Genomic DNA, 19,412 nt, shown 5'->3' with positions numbered 1-19,412 from the left:
GAGCCCCAGGGTGGAGCATGCTCGGTGAAGATGGGACCTTTGGAGACTTTAGCTGAAATAAGTCTCTACTGAGCATCGGCACTGAGATTTTTCAAAGGCTTATAACTTTGAAAACTGGGGCAGATTTTCATAGGAACAGAAATAGGCACATGCCTGGCACAAATGCTTCCCCTGCCAAATTTCAAGTTCCTGCTCCAAAGCATGGGGGTGATAGAGCTTCTCACTGAAAAGTTCACCAGAATTACTTGGGGGAAACAGTGTGTTTCCCTAGGATATGGATGAACCATTTAGGCTGAAATTTCACAAAAATATCCCGCTTGAAATAGACACCTGGCATGGAAAATTTAAGTCTAATTGGTTCAGGTTAGGCAAAGTTATAAGCAACAGAAGACAGGGTCTACAAATGGAAGTGTCAGGCTATAGTAACAGCAGGTAGCACTTCCAGCTTCACTTAAAATCTATGTACTCCACAAAGCAAAACACTGCTTTTGGCATTAGCAAATATAAAACTTATCAAAGGCACAATACATCCATTTTACATCCTACTGCAGGTTGGGTAGAGCCTTCGTAGCTCTTGTAATGTAGTATTCAAAAGAAAGAGAAAGATACACCATGATACAAAAAGAAAAGGTAATAAGCTGCCTGGTGATTCTAATCCTGGGTGACATATTCAGTGCTTTCTGACTTGTCAATAACCATGCTGTGCTATCTTGGGTGCATATTTTTGAAGCATGACTTCTGTGTAAAGTGAACGTGCTGCGACATTAATTGCTTGCCAGAAGGAGTGTATGTTCGCCTTCTTTTCGTATTGTACTGCTTTTCCCCTTATTAATAAAATAAGCTAAGCTGGGTTATTTGGTCTCAAGTATTTTTAATATTGAACCGCAAGTGTTGCCAAGCAATTGGCTATAACTCAGTGAATAGTGTTAGACTGACACAAGTCACTCTGCCTGGGTGAGAGATAAGTACCACATTCAGATGGCAGCAGCTCCTTTTTAAAGCAACAATTGCTGATTCTCCACAAACTCAGTTGGTTTCCTATTCCCTTCCAGACTGAATTGAAAGTCCTCATACTAATTATCAAGGCCCTGAATAGGGTATGATCTGAAGTATACACTAGAGAATTCCACATTGTAACTTGCATCAATGTGACTGAACTGGAAGCTGCAATGATGCAGTGCATCCACACTAGCCATTCTATCTTGGGTGCACACAATGCACTATGTTCACTATGAGTGCACTGTGTAAATGCTGCAAGGCCTGTGGGTTGTTGCACCTGCCCTACACTTCCTCACGCTACTTCTTGGAGCAGGTGCATAAGGTCTATGGCTCATAGAGTGTTTGGGCACGTAGTCACTCTTTTTGCTGCTTTAAATGGTTGTGTCCGGCACAAGGATCTGCACATGTGTTGTGAACAGCAACACCCTGACACTTGTAGATGCCATGACAGAGGGTCAGCAGCTCCTAATGCCACTCCCCCATCTGTACCATTTCTGGGCCTGGAAGCCCAGAGTGGATCATGAAGAGCACCAGGAGCTTTGGGTGTCGGTGCTCACAGCAGTAAGGAGCTGGATTATTTTTCCTTTAATTCATTTCTTCAATCATTTTCATTAGTTTCTTAACCAGAGTTTGCTTCTTTGTTTAAATTTTGTTATTTTTTTCAGTTGTTTGGTTTGTTTAGTAGCTAAACTCAGTTTCTCTCTATCCTGTAATTTCCTATAGGAGCTAGAGAGGACAGTGCTCTGGGCCCAAAGGAAGAATATCCTTGGGGGTTCTCCATGCAGCCCAGAGAATGCTCCCCAAAGTTCTTCCTCACCTGCTGTAGTGGAGTGTCTTGGGGCTGGAAGGATGGAAGCAATCAGAGGGTGATGGAGTATCATGGAAAAGAGGATTTAATTGGGGTGGGGGAGTGCAGAAGGTAGGGTTCATCCGGGTGTTAATTTGTTAACTAATTACCCTGCTCCGTGTTCTCTTTAGCACATCTCAGGAATGTGGAAATCACTGTGGATACTTTCAGCAGGCAGTGATTATGCATTGTGGGGGGGGGGGGGGTGTTCATGCATATAAATGAGGGGTTAGTCAGCACTGACCTGGTGTAGCATTTTGTTTTTGCACAAGAATTCCCAGTTCACCAAACAATTTTTTTAAGTTGACATGTATTTGAAGCTCTAATGCTATAACATTGTATTTCTCGTTCACTGTGTCTTTGTAAATCTGAGGGGTGGGTTGTTTGAGGCCAGCCTGAGCAGAGACCAACAAGTCTCCCCTCAGCTGCTCTGGGGCAGGCATGCAGCAGTGATAGGATTGGCAGATATTGCTGAAAAATGGAAACAATTCTCTCTGGAATATTTTGCTTAATATTTCATCCATTTTTGAACCAAAACTAAGAATTTTTCCCATTAACTCCAGTGAGCGGCTTGGCAGGTGACAGAATCAGCTTCAGAGTTTAAGGCCAGAAGAGACCATTAACTCATCTAGTCTGCCTTCCTTCACTTCACAGGCCATTACATTTCACCCAGATACCCCTGGGTTGAGCCCAGTAATCCTGAGTTATCAAAGGGCTCATGGAAGGATGGGCAGGGGCAGTGTGGAACTTCAATGGGAGAAGACTCATTGCATGACTGTAGCTGCTTTGCCAGTGCTTGTGCTAAAAAGTGCAGAGGGATGTAGTGGTGGAAAATATGTGATTGTATTTCCTCTGAGGAGGTTAAACACCAGAGGTGATGGGATTCCTTGTGCACTGCTGTGCGCATGTTTGTGTGTGGCTGTGCAAAGTTACAGGTATGGATTTGTGCTGTTGCTGCCAAGGCCAATGGCCTGTAGCAGACAGTTTCAGCTGTGCTTCAGAGGGATAATCCCACTGGAGATGCCTAGGTTCAGACTCCAGGGCGTTGGAGCAGAATGTTCAACAGCTAGAACTTAGCTGTAGAACTGCTTCTGAGAGGGGATCAGACTGAGCCTTGGCCTGGCCATGGTCAGAGCAAAATGCAAGATTAGCTCTTTGCTAAAACCTTTGCTAGGAACAAAGCCAGGGTCAGCATGAGATGTAGCTGGTGTAAGAAGAGAAAAGAAAATTGGGTTGGTGTGACACAGAGCACCCTTGGCAAAGAGTCCCCTGTTCTTTGCAAACAGCTCTCATCTCAGACTGGACAAATTCAATACAACAAACACATCTTATCAGATATTTATTCATCAAGCATAACATGTAACATATCTACAGAAATCAGTTGTCTGTCCTTGACACATCCCAGAACAGTCAATGGAAAAGGATCAAAGACCACTTGGCATTGAAAAGCAGGCAGGGGATCACCCTGGTTATGGATATAGCATATGACAGTTTTCAGTATAACAGAGTGTAGGCAAAGGCACTCTGTATTTTCTGAAGAATGCCTTTGCGGCGTTCAGGAGGCTGTACTGAATATTTGGATCCTGGTTCTTATGAAACCTTCTCTTTCCTGGATAAATCTTTATTCTTTCTTAAATAAATCTCCTTTTGTTTTGTTATAAGTGTTCACAAGTGCTATGTGGCTTACAGAAGCAGTGGTTAAGGTAACTCTGATAAACTGGGGTACATGGCATCTTTGGGTGCAGAGATTCTCGTACTTCTGTGAGTAGCCAGAGTCAGGGGCTGGGTATCACAGGAGAATGAATCAGGGATTCAGTGTCCCTCTTCTCAGCCTGGAAGGCAAAGCTGGGACTGGCATAAGCCCAGAGGACAGTGCTTGAGTGAGTGAAGGGCTGGTGGTGCCAGGGAGCCGACACCCAGCTACTACAAGTAAGACCCGCTCTTGCTATGGGTAGGCAGTAATGAGATGACTCTCAGTCTCCGAGAAACATCAGAGTGGAACAGAGAGAAAAAGAAATCCTTTCCTTCTCTCCACCATCTCTCACACTGTCAAGCACTTTACACAGAGGACACCTGTAAATACAGAGAGGAGGACAAATGTTACTTACCGCAGACTCTGCAGTTTGCAGTTCAGCTGTTTCAGTCCCTCGCACAGCCGCCGCACTCCAGCATCTCCCGGATTATTAGCACCCAGGTCCAGCTCTGTCAGGCTCTGGCTGGTGCTGAGAACAGTGGCGAGATCCCCAAAGCCAGCGGCTGTGAGACCACAACTCCCCAAGCTGCAGGAGAGAGAAACACAGGGAAGGGGGATCACAGTGTGAAGGGGGCTCGTCCAGCTGTTCTGCCAGGCAGCCTCGCCCACCAGCCCGTCTCCCTGACCAATCCACCTGAAGAATGAAGTAGAAGCCCTGCTCCTCCACCTGTCCCAACCCCCACCCTATTGCAATGAGGAACCAGTGTAGGGTAGAACTTCCTGCCTAAGCCCTACCCCTTACACTTCACTCTTGACCAATCAGCACTGTGAATGGCCCAGACACCCCAATCCTTAAACCTCTGCCATTGACCAATAAGGATTAAGGTTTGGTATAAGACTTTATCACTAAGCACCGCCCCTCAGCCTTTCCACTGACCAACCAGAATTTAAGGGGTAGCTGTCTGGGCACCCTAAGTTCCACCTACCCACTTCTCAGCCAATCAGATTGGACTTGGCACTGATCAGGTCCCTGCAGGACGCAGACATCTCCTGTCTCTACCTCTAGCTCTGAGCCTCAGGCCTGGGACGGGGAGGCAACTGCGAGGCCCAGCACTGGCAGCATCACACCCACCTTCCACTGAGACCAGGGATCAAATGCTGGGGGGATTGGATGACAAAGAGGAGAACAGCCCTACAACCAGGGGGACCACGTCCTGTTCCAGAAACACTGGTGGGGTTATTACAACAGATTTTTTTTTACTGGATTTTGCGTTCTTTCCTGCAGATTCTGGGCTTCTGGGGAACTTCCAGCTAGTGGAGTGTGGAACTATGGCAGCAACCCGGCCATGACCATGTGCATCTCAATAACCAGCCCCCACCATGGCTGTCACATACTGCCACTCTGCCCTCCCTCCAGGGCTCATAGGGAACCCTTTGAACCCATGACAGCTGCCAAATCTTGCACACATGTGGAAACACACTACCCACCAGAACTGTCACCAGCTCTGCCTCCTCCATCACTACAGTTTCCTTGAAAATATGGGGATGGGAGTCCCAATGTTCCGGAGAGAAAAAGAGCCCTGAATTTGTATGAGGGAGAGACTCCCCCACTCCCTGGGGTGGGGGGGGGGGAGCAGGTTCACTCAGGATTGGTAGAGGCCCAGAGATATTTTGGAGGCAGGAAGAGAGGTACCCCAATGCGATGAGAGACTCTACGTTTGAGTTGAACAGCGAAAGAAAACAACTCATGGGTGTATGTGGGAAACTATGGAGATAAGCCCTAGCCAGGGGAGGTGGGGCGACAGTGTTCTTGATGAAGCAACAGAGAAGAGTTCCACAAGACTTAAAGGTAAGAAAGGAGGGAAAACAAGTGAGAAGTTGAGGAGAAAAAGACACCAAAGTGGGGAGAAGACACATGAAGGAAAAGAGAGACCCCAACTGGGATTTAAAAAAAGGAGAGACACGCCCCAAATGAGGAGTGGTGTTGGGGGGAAGCTTTGGGAAGGAGGCAGCTGTGCCAACTGTAGTAGAGTTTATTCTTTACCCTGGGTGCTGATTAGAGTCCATTCTGGAGGCACAGTTTCTCTTGGGGAATTTGGTGCTGGGCTCAGATCTCTGGAAGAGGAGCCTCTGCTGTTTCACCATCTTATTCCAAAACAGGTGAATAAATATAAATATGACAAGTTTCACTTAGAGTTTACCCAGAATCCCTGTCACCAATTTCTCCTCTGATCTGCAAGGTGCAGGACATCTGCCACCACTTGGCTGAGGGTAACGCTGGAGTCAGAACAAGACACTGGTGCTAGAAGAAAGAGCAACAATACACACAGACAGTCCCTGCCCTGAGGATCCTACAATTTAAATAGACTGCAAAGGCAAAAGGTTGGGAAAGGAAATATTATTATTGTCATTTTTCAAATGGAGACTTGAGACCCATAAGAGATTAAATGACTTGCCCAAGATTACAAAGAGAGACTGAGTTTTGATTTAATTACATGACCATCCTTTCTCTTGCGTAGAGCTGTGCTTAGTCCCTCGTGTTTCTCAGTTTCAGAAGTGCTCCCATATTTTTTAACCAACATGACCTCTTTTTTCCCCCCCTCATAGGCTCTTAAGCAAGAGCTACCTACCAATCAGGTATTGAACATTTGGGCCTGAGCTACTGATGAGGCTTCTCACCATGATACCATATTGTGATTTGCTAAAGTGTGTTGGAAGAATTCAAAAAGATCTAACTACTGACCAGACCAGACCCAAACAAACATTTGAAGAGCGGTTGGAAGGGAAAACAAAAATTCAAAATAGGTTCGCTAGAAGTGAGGGAACCCTAGTGTGTGTGAGTGTGGGGGCAGGGAGGGGGAAGGTTAGACTGACTCAGATGTTTTTGAAATATCAGGTGCCATTTCCAGGATTTTAGAAATTTGCCAGACATTTCAAGGGCAAAATTACATTCATTGTTTTCATCTGGATTTCTGTACTAGTATGGCTTGCTAGTGTGTCATATTATGATGTACTGTTAAGAGATGTGGATACATCAAAACCATGTGTCCCCAATAACTTAGATTAGATTATTTCCCAGCAGATGCATACACAGTCCAAAAGCAAGCATCAACTCAGTCGGAGACAGGAATGGATGCAAAAGCATTAGCAGCTCCATGATTAAGTTTACATGTAGATTTGAAGCAGGACTGAAAACTGTTTATTTTTACTAGATTGCCAGCCCAGACCCATTTGGGGCTCTCAGGGGTAACCCATCAGCTAGAAAAATTTCATTGCTACCATGGTGTCAAGTATCATAGGGGTAGCCATGTTTGTTGCTTTTTACAGATCCAGACTAAGAGTCCTGTGGTACCTTATAGACTAACAGATGTATTGGAGCATAAGCTTTCGTGGGTGAATACCCACTGCGTCTGACAAAGTGGGTATTCACCCATGAAAGCTTATGCTCTAATACATCTGTTAGTCTATAAGGTGCCACAGGACTCTTTATTGCTACCATGTTAGGCACATATCTGGCGGTCATCACCAAGGTGGACATAGATGTGAAAGTGGTGTGTTTTTTCTCTAATAATTAAACATTATTGGTTATCCAATCTGAAAAAAATTAGAAAAAAATCACAAAAATGGTCACAGCTCATAAAAAACATTTAATTTTCACCAAAAGTGGCAGAAATCTTCTAAATATGATTGATAATGCAACTATGTACTCAAAATAGCACTGTTTTTGAAAGTTTGGGAAATACGTAGACCCAGGAGATAGATTGTATGTATTTTCCCCTACTTTTTTCCTTTGGTTAAAGCAAAACTCTGTAATCATACAACAATGTGAGCTTGTACCATGAAATAAAAAAAAAAACAAAAAAAAAAAAACACACACCTGTTATTTGTAGATGGGACTGATTTGAGAACTATTTTTCTGTCTGCAATTTTTAAGAAGATATGCAGACAAGAAGACTCCTACCCCCTATTTATAAAATGTTTTTGTTATTACCACTTCAGCTCTGTGGCCATCAGGGATAACATGACCCCCTCCTTCTGAGAATTCTGCCCATTCACAAAAGAGGAATCCTAGAAACACTAGAGGAAATCTAAGCCTCCACTTATGACTCTGATCCTTAATCTTGTAGGCTGATGAAGGACAGTAAGAGCACTTAGAACACCTACAAACAACTATTGTCACCACCAGTGTTCCCTCTATTCCCCCCCCCCACCCCGCCATGTGTGGAATGAATCTTGTTATGTGCACCAATATGGAGGTGATGTGTGAAATCACCTCCATATTGATGCACATAACAAAATTAATGGGGTGGGTCCGAGGGTTTCGGAGTGTGGGAGGGGCTCAGGGTAGGACAGAGGGCTGGGGTGTGGGGGGATGAGGGCTCTGGCTGGGGGTGAGGGCTCTGGGGTGGTGCTGGGGATGAGGGGTTTAGGGGTGTGGGCTCAGGGCTGGGTAGAGGGTTGGGTTAGGTTAGCTCCTCAGCTGATTCATCTGCTGCCATATTGCATCAGAAGGGATGTGGTTTCTCAGGTAGCCATCACCCATTCCATTTAAGGTTTTATAGATGAAAATGGGACCTCAAAATTTTGCATAACACCAGTAGGAAGCCAGTGCAGACAATACAGCACAAATGTATCAATGTTCCAGTTTATAACTAGGCATCTACAGTCTAACTTAGCTGAAGTTTCTGAATTGTCTTTTATGATCCCAAACAGAGCACACTGCAGTAATTCAATCTCAAGGGGATAAAGACCTCCAGAATTGTGGTTAGCTCTGCATCTGAAAGGAAAGGTTGGAAGCTTCTTGACACGTGCAGACGGAGAAAAATAAAATCCCACACTCTTGACTACTGCCAGATACAGGGATCATCTTTGACACTGACAAATTAATACAGGGCCATGGGCAAAATAATATAAAGCTATTGGCAAATTAATTCAGGGACACTGATAAAGCTTCTTAGTGGTATTTAAAATCAGAACTAGGGTAAAAGGCAATGTAGGATATTGTTACAGTCACAGTAAAATTACCCAGGGGGTCCCCTGGGTAAACACCAACACTGTATATTGCTAATGCTTTGAGACGCACTGGAAAGGATTTCGGGAAGGGTTGAAGGTGTGAGTGTGGAGTGAAAGATTCCTTTGCAGGTTGCAAAAGGCCGAAGAGAATGGGTTAACTCGACGCTCCATCTAGGTCCAAAGATAAGATGCTGACTCCAGCCCAAGGCCATGGAACACAACTAACTCTTGGCTGCCTGCCAAGAAAGACGGGGGCCTAAATTCCAACCCTGACCAGCCGTGAGAACAGAGCAGTAAACTGAACAAAACTGCAGGGGATTGCAAAAAAACTAGTGAAACAGTGAAGGCCAGCGAGGGGGAAAACAACGGCTTTGCATCCCTGAAGCCGGTGTAGTTTTGGAAAAGCTGAGGAAGCCACAGAAAGCCGGTTTGGACTGGTACAAAAAGCATGGGGGACAAAGGTCCCTGAACAAAATGCCCCCCAAAAATCCTAAGGCTTAAAGCCCTCCCAAAAGCTGAAGCAAGGCAAAAATCAACAGAGGACCCTGGAAGGCCTGTGCACAGGACAAAACTCTCGTCCACCCTTCCCCCTCTTCTTACGTTACACCCGGGCATGGCCAGCCCTGGGTTGTACGTGTGTAAGTATAACAGTGGGTTAGGGCACGGGCACTAACACTTATTTCCTTTCTTTGAGTGATGTGGGATGCACCCCGCACTCACCGCTGTTACTTTATTAATAAAGCTTTAAAATTTAGTCACTTGGTGTGCTCCTTCATCTCCTCCCCACAATCCGGTGGCCTCAGCCTAATCACCTAACACCTCAGGCAAATTGGTAACATAAATCTGTCAGAATGTGCTGTTCTTATCCACTGACTGCAAGCCGCACTGCCCAATTTCTCTGCTCCATCTCTTCTCACATTTTTAACTTCCCCTTCTGTGATTTAGAAACAATAAAGCGTACTGGGAGCTGGATCTCATACTCCTAAGATTTCCTAGAGGCTGGAAATATTGCAATATATCAAAGAAGTTAAAATGAAGCGTGCTAAGGGGAAACAGTCAGTCTGGTTCAGAGGCCCATAGTGTTATCTTCTTTTTTAGATCTGTTTTCACAGCTCACGAGACTCTCTAGATGCGTTTCAAACATGAAAAACAAATCCATTGCCAGCAGCCTTGCTTGCATTATGAATAACTTGCCACAACAAACCAGTCTCCGTCAGGCAGTCTGCCCTGGGACTGGGGCTAGAGCACTCCCCCCAGCCCTCTCCCCACCAGCAGCATAGAGCTCCGGGGGAAGGGGTGCTTCTCTCCCCATTGGTAGCACGGAGCTCCGGGGGAAGGGGCCCCTCTCTCTCCGCCGGCAGCACAGAGCTCTGGAGGAAGGGGCCCCGCTCTCCCTGCCAGCAGCATGGAGCTCCAGGGGAGGTGATGCAAACAGCTCTCTGGCAGACTTTCCTATCTAGGCTATACCGAGCATGCTCACAGGAACCGAGCCAGCTCAGTAACATTGCTGCTGGTTTTGCCATTACACTGAGATCACGTAGCTTTGGGGCCAGGCTCACGGCAGCCCTGCACACCCCAAATTGCTCCCCTCCCCAGTTCCCGAGCACCCCCTACCTCTCTCCTCTCCAGGCCCTTGCTGTGTGGCCCTTTGGAGCTGCTGCACAGCCATTTATTGTTTGTGGCTGCGCAGTTTAGAACAAATTTAGGTCACTGTCTGCTATTGATAGAGTGACCAGGTGTTTGGTTTTCAACTGGAACACCCTGTTGAAAAGGGATACTGGTGGCTCCAGTCAACACTGCTGACTGGGCCATTGACTGCCCGGTTGACGGCGTCACTCAGTGGGGCTGGCAGGCTCCCAGGAATCAGCCGGCATGTTCCCACTCTGGCTCCTACATGTAGGGGCTGTCAGGGAGCTCCGCACATATGGGAACCATGGCCAATAGGAGCAGCAGGGGCAGTGCCTGCGGATGGCGCAGTGTATTGGCCCCTGGGAAAATTGATAAAATAGCCCCATACTGACACTTACAGTTGTGGGTTATGCATGGCACTTCATATTGTATGGTATTAGGACAGCGTCCTTTATATACAATCCCACCATGTGCAGCAATTTCATCTCTATTATTATTAAATTATAATGAGCTTCCTCTCCCCCAGTGGCTGGCCTGCAGGGGGTCATGGCATCAGAGAGACTGAGGGAATGGGAAACTGAAACAAAGCATTCTTATGGTACTGGTGCAGCCTGTCACCAGCTCTAGGGGAAAACGACACTCCTATGTTAGGGCTCTCATCACATTTTGGATTGTATATAACATGGTCTCGCCTCATTCCTTCCAATACCCGTGATGTTACAATATATTTAGCACCAATATTGTCTTCAGTTAGGGGCACCTGGGATTTTTCCCTGATCAGTCCTCTAGAATTACTTTGTCATGCTGTTGTCAGGTTGGCCATTTTTTGTTTCTTGTCTGAGCTTGTGAAACTTTGTTTTTGAAATGGGTAGTATTGTAGCCAAACTCTCTCTCTTTCAGCTCCCTGATTTCACTATTTATAGATGCCCTTGCAAGTACAGCTGCTTTAAGAAGCTCCTTTCTGGGCCTTTGTCAGTCACATTAATAAGTACTTTTGCAAAGTCCTAATAATTTTCTGACATGTAGGCTGTAGTACCTCAGAACCCTCCCCATCTACTGTCTCGCAGTTGAGGAATTTTGCTACAGGCAGTCCCCAATGGGCCACATGCCACTGTAGGCAGTCCCATCATACTTCCCCCGCCATACACTTATCCAGCTCAGTTTTGAAGTCAATTAGGGTTTTTGCTCCCCTGTTCCCCTTCGAAGGCTATTCCAGAACTTCACTCCTCAGATAGTTGGAAACCTCCTAATTTCAAGCCTAAACTTGTTGATGGCCAGTTTATATCTATTTCTTCTTGGGTCAACATTGGCACTTAACTTAAATAATTCCTTTTCCTCCCTGGCATTTATCCTTCTGATGTATTTATAGAGAGCAATCATATCTCTGCTCAGCCTTCTTTTGGTTAGGCTATACAAGCTACGCTCCCTGAGTCTCTTCTCATAAGGTAGGTTTTCCATTCCAAGGATCATCCAAGTAGCCATTATTTGCACCTGTTCCAGTTTGAATTCATCTTTTTTAAACATGGGAGATGAGAATTGTACACAGTATTCCATATGAGGTCTCACCAGTGCCTTGTATAATGATACTAACACTTCCCTGACTCTACTGGAAATACCTCGCCTGATGCACCCTAGGACTGCATTAGTCTTTTTCATGGTTACACCACATTGACAGCTCACAGTGATCAACCAATACACCCAGGTCTTTCTCCTCCTTTGTTACTTCCAACTGCTAAGTCCCCAGCTTATAGCTAAAATTCTTGTTCTCAGTCCCTAAATGACTGACCTAGCATTTTGCACTATTAAATTTCATCCTGTTTCTATTATTCCATTTTACAGGATCATCCAGACTTCTTGTATGATAGTCCAGTCCTCCTATGTATTGGCAATACCTCCCAACTTTGTATCACCTGCAAATTTTATTAGCACGCTCTCACTTTTTGTGCCAAGGTCAACAATAAAAATGTTACCAAGACTGATACAGTCTCCCACAGTATTCTTGCCAGCAAGTTAGAAAAGTATGGCTTGGATGAATAGACTATAAGGTGGATAGAAAGCTGGTTAGATCACTGTCTCGTTGGCAGCCGATATCAAGCGGAGTGCCCCAGGGGTCGGTCCTGGGGCCGGTTATGTTCAACATCTTTATTAATGATCTGGACGATGGGATGGATTGCACCCTCAGCATTTTTACAGATGATACTAAGTTGTGGGGAGAGGTAGATATGCTGGAAGGTAGAGATAGGGTCCACAGTGACCTAGACAAATTGGAGGATTGGGACAAAAGAAATCTGATGAGGTTTAAAAAAGACAAGTGCAGAGTCCTGAATTTAGGACAGAAGAATCCCAACCACTGGTACAACTGGCTAAGCGGCAGTTCTGCAGAAAAGGACCTGGGGATTACAGTGAGCAAGAAGCTGGATATGAATCAACAGTGTGCCTTGTTACCAAGAAGACTAACGGCATATTGGGCTGCATTAGTAGGAGCATTCCCAGCAGATCGAGGGAAGTGATTATTCCCCTCTATTCAGCACTGGTGAGGCCACATCTGGAGTATTGTGTCCAATTTTGGGGTCCCCCATTACAGAAAGGATGTGGACAAATTGGAGAGAGTCCAGCAGAGGGCAACAAAAATGATTAGGGGACTGGGGCACATGACTTATGAGGAGAGGCTGACAGAACTGGGCTTATTTAGTCTGCAGAAGAGAAGAATGAGGGGGGATTTGATAGCAGTCTTCAACCACCTGAAAGGGGGGTTCCAAAGAGGATGGAGCTCAGCTGTTCTCAGTGGTGGCAGATGACAGAACAAGGAGCAATGGTCTCAAATTGCAGTGTGGGAGGTCTAGGTTGGAGATTAGGAAAAACTATTTCATTAGGAGGGTGCTGAAGCACTGGAATGGGTGACCTAGGGAGGTGATGGAATCTCCATCCTTAGAGGTTTTTAAGGCCTAGCTTGTGTGATAAAGTTTCTCCTCTACCTTGGTGGGTCCTGTGCTTATTGGCAGATTTGTTTGCCTCAGAGATTCACCATGTGGGTTGGGGAACAGCCCAGAGACCTTTCCCTCTGGTAGAACCCACAGTCCAGGTCAGTTCCTCCTGTGTCTGATCAGGAGTTGGGAGGCTTGGGCAGAACCCGGTCCCGCCCTCTGCTCAGGGTTCCAACCCAGGGCCCTGTGGACTGCAGCTGTCTAGAGTGCCTCCTGGAACAGCTGTGCAACAGCTACAACTCCCTGGGCTACTTCCCCATGGCCTCCTCCCAATACCTTCTTTATCCTCACCACAGGACCTTCCTCCTGATGTCTGTTAACGCTTGTACTTCTCAGTCCTCCAGCAGCATGTCCTCTCACTCCCAGCTCCTTACGCACACCTCACTAACTGGAGTGAGAGCCTTTTTATACCAGGTGTCCTGATTAGCCTTAATTAATTCTAGTAACATCCCAATTGGCTACAGGTGTCCTAATTACCTGCCTGCCTTAATTACTTCTAGAAAGTTCCTGAGTGTTCTGGAATAGCCCCTGTTATCTTACCCAGGGAAAAGGGACCTGCTTAACCTGGAGCTAATGTAGCCGCTCTCTTGTAGCCATCTGGACTGACCCTGTCACACTTGACAAAGCCCTGGCTGGGATGATTTAGTCCTCGGGATGATTTGCTTTGAGCAGGGAATTGGACTAGATGACCTACTGAGGCCGCTTCCAACCCCAGTCTTCTATGATTCTATGATCTCCACTAATAATCTCCTTCCAGCCTGACAGTTCACCTTTCAGTATGGCCCATTGCGGTCATCCCTTTAACCAATTCCTTATCCACATTTAAATTCTCATATTAATCCCCATCGTCTCCAATTTAACTAATAATTTCCTATGTAGAACTGTATCTAATGCCTTATTGAAATCCAGGTAGATTAGCTCTTACTGCATTTCCTTTGTCTAAAAAATCAGTTATCTTCTCAAAGAAGGAGATCAGGTTGGTTTGGAGGGGATGGCATAATGGGACTGCTTACAATAGTATGTGGCCCATTGGTGACTGCCAGTAGCAAAAATCCCCAACTGCCGGACATGAGACACTAGATGGAGAAGGCTCTGAGTTACCTCAGATAATTCTTTCCCAGGTATCTGCCAGGCAGGTCTTGCCCACATACTCAGGGTCTAACTCATTGCCATATTTGGAGTTTGGAAGGAATTTTAGCCTGGGTCAGATTGGCCGAGACCGTGGGGGGGTTCACCTTCCTCTGCAGCATGGAGCATCGTCACTTGTCAGTTTAAATTAGTGTAAATGGTGAATTTTCTGTAACTTGAAGTTTTTAAACCATGATTTGTGGACTTCAGTGATTCAAGGGGTAACAAGGTGACTCTCAGTCCTGGGTGCCCCGAGAACCATCACAATGATACAGAGAGAGAGAGAGAGAGAGAGAGAGAGAGAAAAAACCACCACTTGCTCCCCCCCAAAACCCCACCTTTGGATCAGGGAGAAATGAGGTCCAATGAGGATACATGAATGATAAACAAATAGACTGGTACAGGGCTTAGACACCACGGTGATGGGCACCTTAGAAATACCTAAGATTAAAATACTTGAAATTTTCTTGCCAATCTCCTGAGTCTTTCCTCACCTTAAACCACCCCCAGCCACACTGCTTAACTCTGTCTCTCCTGCTTACCTGTTGAGATGGGAATTGGGGTTAATGTTGTTGAACCGCTAGGCTGCCATATAAGCCAACCCCACAGATATTCCAGCAAATACTCAGCTGGTGTAATTTGACTTCAATGGAGCTATGACAGTTTATACCAACTGAGAATCTGCCCCATTGACTGGATAGTTAAACAAATTCCTCAGCAGCTATGGTGAAGAGCTGCCTGGCTGCAGCATTTCTGGGATAACAGCAGTAAAAAGGGCATTTTTAAAAAAGGAAGTAATTTCTTACCTTAGTTTCTTTAAATTACAGTTTGAAGCCTTCAGTGCTTGACAGAGCAGGTAAATAGATGAATGATGCAACTCATCCTGATGTTGTGCCCTGAAAAGAGAGAAAAAAATATTTTCTATGTTGTTCTCTGGAGACAAGTTTTAATTCTATTTCCAGAATACTAAAATAGGCTCTTATCTATGTGATCATGCCCTATGTAGGAGTTATTCTGCCATTTTAATTAAATACATTCATACCTATATCCTCCAAATCAAAAATATATCAAATACATTAAGATGTACTTTAAATACACAGAGTCAAATAGAATAGGTTCTCCTAAGTGTAACCTATCCTTTTTTTGAACCTGTGGTTCTCTGGGCATTCACATGCAGTTCTAAAAACTCACACTAATGGGAATGTCTCCAGTGGCTTTATGCTTTTCATGGAATCATAGAAGATCAGAGTTGGAAGGGACCTCAGGAGATCATCTAGTCCAACCCCCTGCTCAAAACAGGACCAAATCATCCCAAGGACTAAATCATCTCAGCCAGGGCTTTGTCCAGCCAGGCCTTAAAAACTTCTAAGGATGGATATTCCACCACCTCCCTAGGTCACCCATTCCAGCGGTTCACCACCCTCCTAGTGAAATAGTTTTTCCTCATCTCCAACCTAGACCTCCCCCACTGCAACTTGAGACCATTGCTCCTTGTTCTGTCATCTGCCACCACTGAGAACAGCTGAGCTCCATCCTCTTTGGAATCCACCTTCAGGTAGTTGAATGCTGCTATCAAATCCCCCCCCCCCCCCCCACACACACACCTTTTCTCTTCTGCAGACTAAATAAGCCCAGTTCTGTCAGCCTCTCCTCATAAGTCATGTGCCCCAGCCCCCTAATCATTTTTGTTGCCCTCCGCTGGACTCTCTCCAAATTGTCCACATGCTTTCTGTAGTGGGGGACCCCAAAACTGGACACAATACTCCAGATGTGGCCTCACCAGTGCTGAATAGAGGGGAATAATCCCTTCCCTTGATCTGCTGGCAATGCTCCTACTAATGCAACCCAATATGCCGTTAGCCTTCTTGACAACAAGGGCACACTGCTGACTCATATCCAGCTTCTTGCCCACTGTAATCCCCAGGTCCTTTTCTGCAGAACTACTGCTTAGTCAGTCTGTCCCCAGCCTGTACCAGTACCTGGGATTCTTCCATCCTAAATGCAGAACTCTGCACTTGTCTTTGTTGAACCTCATCAGATTTCTTTTGGCCCAATCCTCCAATTTGTCTAGGTCACTCTGGACCCTATCCTTACCCTCCAGCATATCTACCTCTTGCCCCAATTTAGTGTAATCTGAGAACTTGCTGAGGGTGCAATCCATCCCATCATCCAGATCTTTAATGATGATGTTGAACAAAACCAGCTCCTTGGGCACTCTGCTTGATACCAGCTGCCAACTAGACATTGAGCTGTTGATCAGTACCGATTGAGCCCGACAATCTAGTCAGCTTTCTATCCATCTTATAGTACATCCATCCAATCCCTTTTTAACTTGCATGCAAGATCACCGTTTATCACTATCCGTTGAGCCCGACTATCTTGCTAGCTGTCTGTCCACCTTATAGTCCATTCATGGAATCCATACTTTTTAAATTTACTGGAAAGAATACTTTTGTGTTGGTCAATTGTTTTTTAAATCAGTTCTGGAGATATACACAATCATTCCTATTGTATCTAACCAAGAGAGTTGACTTTAATTTATCTACCAAAGTAAAAAACAAAAATATGAGTATTTGCTTACAGTTTTAAGTATCGCTATCACTCAGCGATGTGTGATTGGTGTTACACTTTGTGAAGTGACATCCCCATAACTAAGCAGAAATGGTGGCTTATTAGATCCTGACACCAAAGAGCATAAGAGGGCAAGTTAATTTTAAGGCAGCATCTGTATAAGAAATAGTGCTGGATTATCATCATGGCAAATCTCAAATGGACATAGCCTCCTTGCAGATCAAGCACCACCCAATCGCTACCTGAGAATCCAGCCAGACCATCATAAAATCCCAATCTATGTACATTATTCTCATTCTTATTGCACCACCAAAGTGTCTGGCTCCCATATGACCACTGACCATGTAGCAGCATTCTTTGGTAAACATATTTTTGTAATTTGTGAATCTCCCATCCTAATAATGTGTCAATGCCAAGAAAGCCGCCAAACCCAAACAAGTGCTGATGGAAGCGGTTGCTGGGTTCAGCTATGAATATCCTCATTGCTGAACTTGTCCTGCCACTTAATATGGAGCAACCGACAAAGACAACAAGAATCAAAAATGTCAATCCAGCCCTCTTCAGCCTTCCTCAGTGGTGATTTTACAAATGTAAAATGGTGAGACTGATACTGGAATGCTGTGCCCAGTTCTGATGTCAATATTTTTAAAAGGTTGTTGAAACACTCGAAAGGAGCCTCAAAAATGATTTGAGGGCTGGAGAAAATGCCAGTGAGTGACTGAAAGAGCTCAATTTTTTGTAGCTTAGCGAAAGTAAGATCAAGATGTGACTTCATTACAATGTCCAAGTACCTACATGGGGAGGAAACAGCAGGTACTAATGGGCTCTTTAATCTAGTGGAGAAAGGCCTAACAAGGCCCAATGACTTGAAGTTAAGGTCAGACAAACTCACATGAGACACTTAAAAAAAACCAAAAACAAACAAACAAACAAAAAAACAGTGAGGGCGGTTAACCATTGGAACAAACTACCAAAAGAAGTTGTGGATTCTCCATTTTTTGATGGCTTCAAATCCAGACTGGATGCCTTTCTGGAAGAAATATTTTAGCCAAATACAACCTATTGGACTCAATACAGGGGTAAGTGGGTGAAATTCTACAGCTTATATTATATATGAGGTCAGAGTAGGTGAGCTATTGGTACCTTCTGGCCTACAGAGATGACTCCTGGGGAGGGGCACACAGGGTCATGTGCACCCCCACTCCCCGATTTATGCCAGGGTTTGCCATCTGGGCCCCCTTCCTGTGCAGAAGCTCCTGGAGCTGGCAAGCTGCAAACTGTGTGTCAAGGCTGCTTCCCCACTTTGAACTTTAGGGTACAAATGTGGGGGCCTGCATGAAAACTTCTAAGCTTAACTACCAGCTTAGATCTGGTCCGCTGCCACCACTCCCAAAGCTAATTGCCTTCCCTGGGTAGCCTTGAGAGACTCTTCACCAATTCCCTGGTGAATACAGATCCAAACCCCTTGGATCTTAAAACAAGGAAAAATCAATCAGGTTCTTAAAAAGAAGGCTTTTAATTAAAGAAAAAGGTAAAAATCCTTTCTGTAAAATCAGGATGGAAAATAACTTTACAGGGTAATCAAACTAAAAGAGCTCAGAGGACCCCCCTCTAACCTTAGGTTCAAAGTACAGCAAACAGAGATAAACACTCCAGCAAAAAATACATTTACAAGTTGAGAAAACAAAGATAAACTAACAGGCCTTGCCTGGCTGTTTACTTACAAGTTTGAAATATGAAAGACTTGTTCAGAAAGATTTGGAGAGCCAGGATTGATGGCTGGTCCCTCTTAGTCCCAAGAGCGAACAACCCCCAAAACAAAGAGCACAAACAAAAGCCTTCCCCCCCCCAAGATTTGAAAGTATCTTGTCCCCTTATTGGTCCTTTTAGTCAGGTGTTAGCCAGGTTACCTGAGCTTCTTAACCCTTTACAGGTAAAAGGATTTTGGAGTCTCTGGCCAGGAGGGATTTTATGGCACTGTATACAGGAGAGCTGTTACCCTTCCCTTTATAGTTATGACACTGTGGCTGTGGGGAGAGGCAGCAGCAAACAGTTGGGAGCCACAGGGAGGAGCTACTGAGGGTAAGGGGAAGGCGTGCCTGGGAGGGGCATGACTCAAGCTGTTGGGGAGGTGAACCTTTAAATGTGTATTTGATCCTTTGACCAGCCGAATCTTCAGGCAAAGACAATGAAGGCCGATTTTTACATACCACATGAACAAAGCTATCAAGCATCTATACCCAGCAGGCAGGGGCGGCTCCAGGCACCAGCACGCCAAGCGCGTGCCTGGGGTGGCAAGCCACGGGGTGGCGGCCTGCCAGTCACTGAGAAGGTGGCAGGCAGGACGCCTTCAGCAGCATGCCCACGGGAAGTCGGCCAGTCTCGTGGCTTCAGCGGCAATTCCGCGGTGGGTACGCCGAAGCCGCCGGACCAGTGGACCTCCCGCAGGCATGCCGCCAAAACCACAGCACCGGCGGACCGCCAGTGCTTGAGGCGGCAAAAAACGTAGAGCCGCCCCTGCCAGCAGGAGACAGAAGCTTGTGGTGCA

The 19,412-nt window shown here is 45.6% G+C and overlaps 1 protein-coding gene across 2 annotated transcripts in view; it reads right to left on the bottom strand.

Moving 5' to 3' along the window:
- LOC117877393 (NACHT, LRR and PYD domains-containing protein 3-like) overlaps positions 1-19,412 on the bottom strand; it is a 138,842-nt gene that overhangs the window by 66,769 nt on the left and 52,661 nt on the right. For both annotated transcript variants that reach the window (XM_034770486.1, XM_034770487.1), the window contains 2 exons: positions 15,100-15,189; positions 3,955-4,125 (listed from right to left, as the gene is read on the bottom strand). In XM_034770486.1, the coding sequence (XP_034626377.1) occupies positions 3,955-4,125; positions 15,100-15,189 (261 nt within the window). The remainder of the gene's footprint in view (positions 1-3,954; positions 4,126-15,099; positions 15,190-19,412) is intronic.

This window comes from Trachemys scripta, chromosome 4 (genome assembly GCF_013100865.1).
Source record: "Trachemys scripta elegans isolate TJP31775 chromosome 4, CAS_Tse_1.0, whole genome shotgun sequence".
Lineage (NCBI taxonomy): Eukaryota > Metazoa > Chordata > Testudines > Emydidae > Trachemys > Trachemys scripta.
This window is presented reverse-complemented; position numbering and strand designations above follow the sequence as displayed.